This window comes from Octopus bimaculoides, chromosome 16 (assembly GCF_001194135.2).
Source record: "Octopus bimaculoides isolate UCB-OBI-ISO-001 chromosome 16, ASM119413v2, whole genome shotgun sequence".
In the NCBI taxonomy this organism is placed as follows: domain Eukaryota; kingdom Metazoa; phylum Mollusca; class Cephalopoda; order Octopoda; family Octopodidae; genus Octopus; species Octopus bimaculoides.
In genome coordinates, this window is record NC_068996.1 from 48874230 (window position 1) to 48877640 (window position 3411).

The window sequence follows — 3411 nt, forward strand, 5'->3', positions numbered from 1 at the left end:
CATTAATCCGTTAGTTAAACATCGAACCTTATTGATGATATCCACAATATCTATCTACATGTGTCTGTTTGTGTCTGAGTGTTTTTCCCAATCAATTTACACCTGAAGTCTGCGATGCCATCAAAGAAGCCAAAACGTGGTTCATTACCACCGGAAGACGAAAATCACATGCAACAAAGTTTCCTTACGAAAGTCATAAACATCTTCCATTTCATTTTGTTTGTATGTTATGGGTTGTTGTCAACTGCTTGTAGCGCCCTTAAAGGATACTGGAGAATTATACAGCCCCAGAAAAAAAAGGACATCTCACAGGAAATTATTCTGGTGACAGGAGGGGGTCGAGGACTTGGCAGAAGACTCGCTCTGGAATTTGCAAAACATTCACCGAAACAGGTACCAAACATCTCTTTTCTTTTTGTTTGTTTTAACGTGTCATTTATATCATGAAAATACTTGTCATTACCGTTGAAAATATTTTGCAATGTGTTTTACCATTGAATTAGTAGAATCATAAGAGTATTGAAAAAAAAATACCGTGCAGCATTTGATTTGGCTCTTTACATTATGAGTTCAAATCCTGCCAAGGTCAGTTTTGCCTTTCATCTTGTCTGTAGGTGATAAAACAGTTAAATACTGAGCTGCTTAATGTAATTGATTTACTTCATCCCGTAAAATTACTGGCCTTGTGACAAAATCTGAAACAATTATAATTATTGTTGTTGTTGTTATTGTTGTTATTATTATTATTATTATTATTATTATTATTATTATTATTATTATTTTTATCATCATCATTATTATTATTATTGTTATAATTATTATTATTATTATTATTTTTATCATCATCATTATTATTATTATTGTTATAATTATTATTATTATTATTATCATCATCATTATTATTATTATTGTTATAATTATTATTATTATTATTATCATCATCATTATTATTATTATTGTTATAATTATTATTATTATTATTATCATCATCATTATTATTATTGTTATAATTATTATTATTAATATTATTATTAATTGGCCCCATGCCATCAAAAATGCCGGTTAATTGTAGTATTTTAAATATAAGTAAGGTACAAAATAAGGTACATAATAATCACATATACAAACATTCACATACTTACCTTGTACACACACACACACACATATATACTCACACAGAGTTGAAACACTATTTGATTTTTCTTTTCAGCGCTGAAATATCCACCATCCCACTTCCATTGCACACACACACACACACACACACACACAAACATTCACACACCTCCCTTTTACATACACACACATATACTCACACAGAGTTGAAATGTTGTTTGATTTTTTTGTTTTTCTACCACAGAACTTCCATCATCCTACTACCAAGTTTGGCATCACCCCTTCCTTCCTTATTCATCTATCACCCCTTCCTTTCTCATTTATATGTTGTGACGGAGAAAAACACAGGAGTATTATTATAGTAGATTATTAAGGTGTTGAGCTGGCAGAATCGTTAGCACACTAGATGAAATGATTAGTGGTATTTCATCTGTCTTTACATTCTGAGTTCAAATTCTGCCAAGGTCGACTTTGCCTTTCATCCTTTCAGGGTCGATGAAATAAGTACCAGTTACGCACTGGGATCGATGTAATCGACTATCCCCCTCCCCCAAAATTTCAGGCTTTGTGCCTATAGTAGAAAGGGTTATTATTATTATTATTAAGGTGGCAAGTTGGCAGAATCATTAGCATGCTGGATGAAATGCTTAGCACTCTTTTGCCTGTCGCTGTGTTCTGAGTTCAAATTCCACCAAGGTCAGCTTTCATCTGTTTCAGGGTCAATAAAACAAGTATCATTATTTACACTGGACAGATATTTGTCCTCATCTTGTTTGTTGTTACCACATTTCATCTGATTTACTCTCCAGCCTTCATCGGGTGTCCTGGTGGAATTTTGAACTCTGTTCTCATTCCTAAGGTACTCTTTTTTGCTGATGTTATTTTTTCTGTTAATATTATTTCTCAAGTCCCTGCCTGAGATTGAACTCAGAATCCGAGGGTTAGTAGCCTGTACTCTATCTTCTTTGATCCGGATGATAGGATAACGGTCCTGGACGAGAATGGCAGCGAAGGTGACGCCTTTTGACCTGTGATGGTTTATATTCCAACAGGAGCTGGAAGGCCAGATTTCTTCAGGCGTCTAGAAACATTCTTGGGAACGTCTCGCACTTTAGGATTAGTGGGGAGACTGGAATAGTATTTTGGACTCAAAGAAGGATTGTGTGGGTTTAGTACATAGCAAAAGGGGGTGCAAAAATCTCAAAAACTTGCTCAGGCCTTTTCAGTTTTCTGACAGGTACCGACTGGATTTCCCTGATGTGCCAGTGTGGACATAGAGTAACCACAGTGGGTCATCGTATTTAGACAGAATATTTGTTAGGTCAGAGGATAGGGATAGGATAGTTTTTATTTTTTATTTATGTGTTTCAGCCAAGTGGCTGCGGTCATGCTGGTGCACCACCGTGAGTTGTTCACAATTTAAATTGGTCGGCTACACAGATCACAAATTTGTGATATTCGCAGTCGATTTAGATAGGACCCGTAGACAGGGACCCGGTTATTGGTAGATGAATGCGTCCTTACCGGCTCGTAAAGACTACAGGGACCGGATTAGCGAACTAATCCACCGGTGGTGGATTGCTCTGAAGAGAGTGATTAGGCTTTTGTTCTTGGTTCTCAGGGTGATCTTGGATGGTGGGGTTCCTTGATTATCCCTAGAGGTCTTCCTGAATCAGGGGAATCCCATCACGATCACTTTTTCTCCTTCTTTTTCTGATGTCATACGCTATGTATACTTCCCTTCTTCTGATGTATACCGTGTATACTCATGTAGCATGTCTGTATTAGCTTTAGTTAAAACATGCATTTTGGACTTCAAGGTAGGCTCAAGCGATACTGTCAGTCTGTGATTGGCTGAATTAACTAGCTCCCTTGGACAGGCGTTCTCCGCTATGTCCGATTGTCTTGTAGTAACGCCTGCGCATGCGTAGAATTTATAAAGCAAGCGTTTCCCGCTCAATTCATTCTCTTTCACGCTGGCCAGCGATTGAGCATGGACGTATGTTTAAAAGCTGTCCCTACATCTTTCGGTCTTATACTCGACAGCTCGTTATTCTCACCTCTAAAGATGTATAACTAAAGATATGTATGTTTTACCAAGTAAATAAATGTTGTTTAAGTTGATAGTCTGGAGTTCAGCGTTCCGTTATATTCTTTAAATTTTATAGTAGAAAGTCAGGTATACAATCTAAAGATGTATAACCCACTTTCTACTAAAGTGGTGACCCCCGACGAAGAAAAAACGCAGCATGAACTACGGATTACCAACTTATAACTGGTGAACCTCGACTAAAGAAC

General features: G+C 36.7%; 1 protein-coding gene across 1 annotated transcript in view; it reads left to right on the plus strand.

Moving 5' to 3' along the window:
• The first annotated feature begins 32 nt into the window (after positions 1-32).
• LOC106874561 (short-chain dehydrogenase/reductase 3) overlaps positions 33-3411 on the plus strand; it is a 241307-nt gene continuing 237928 nt past the window's right edge. The window contains exon 1 of the mRNA XM_052973741.1: positions 33-393. Coding sequence (XP_052829701.1) covers positions 115-393 — 279 coding nt within the window. The 5' untranslated portion in view covers positions 33-114. The remainder of the gene's footprint in view (positions 394-3411) is intronic.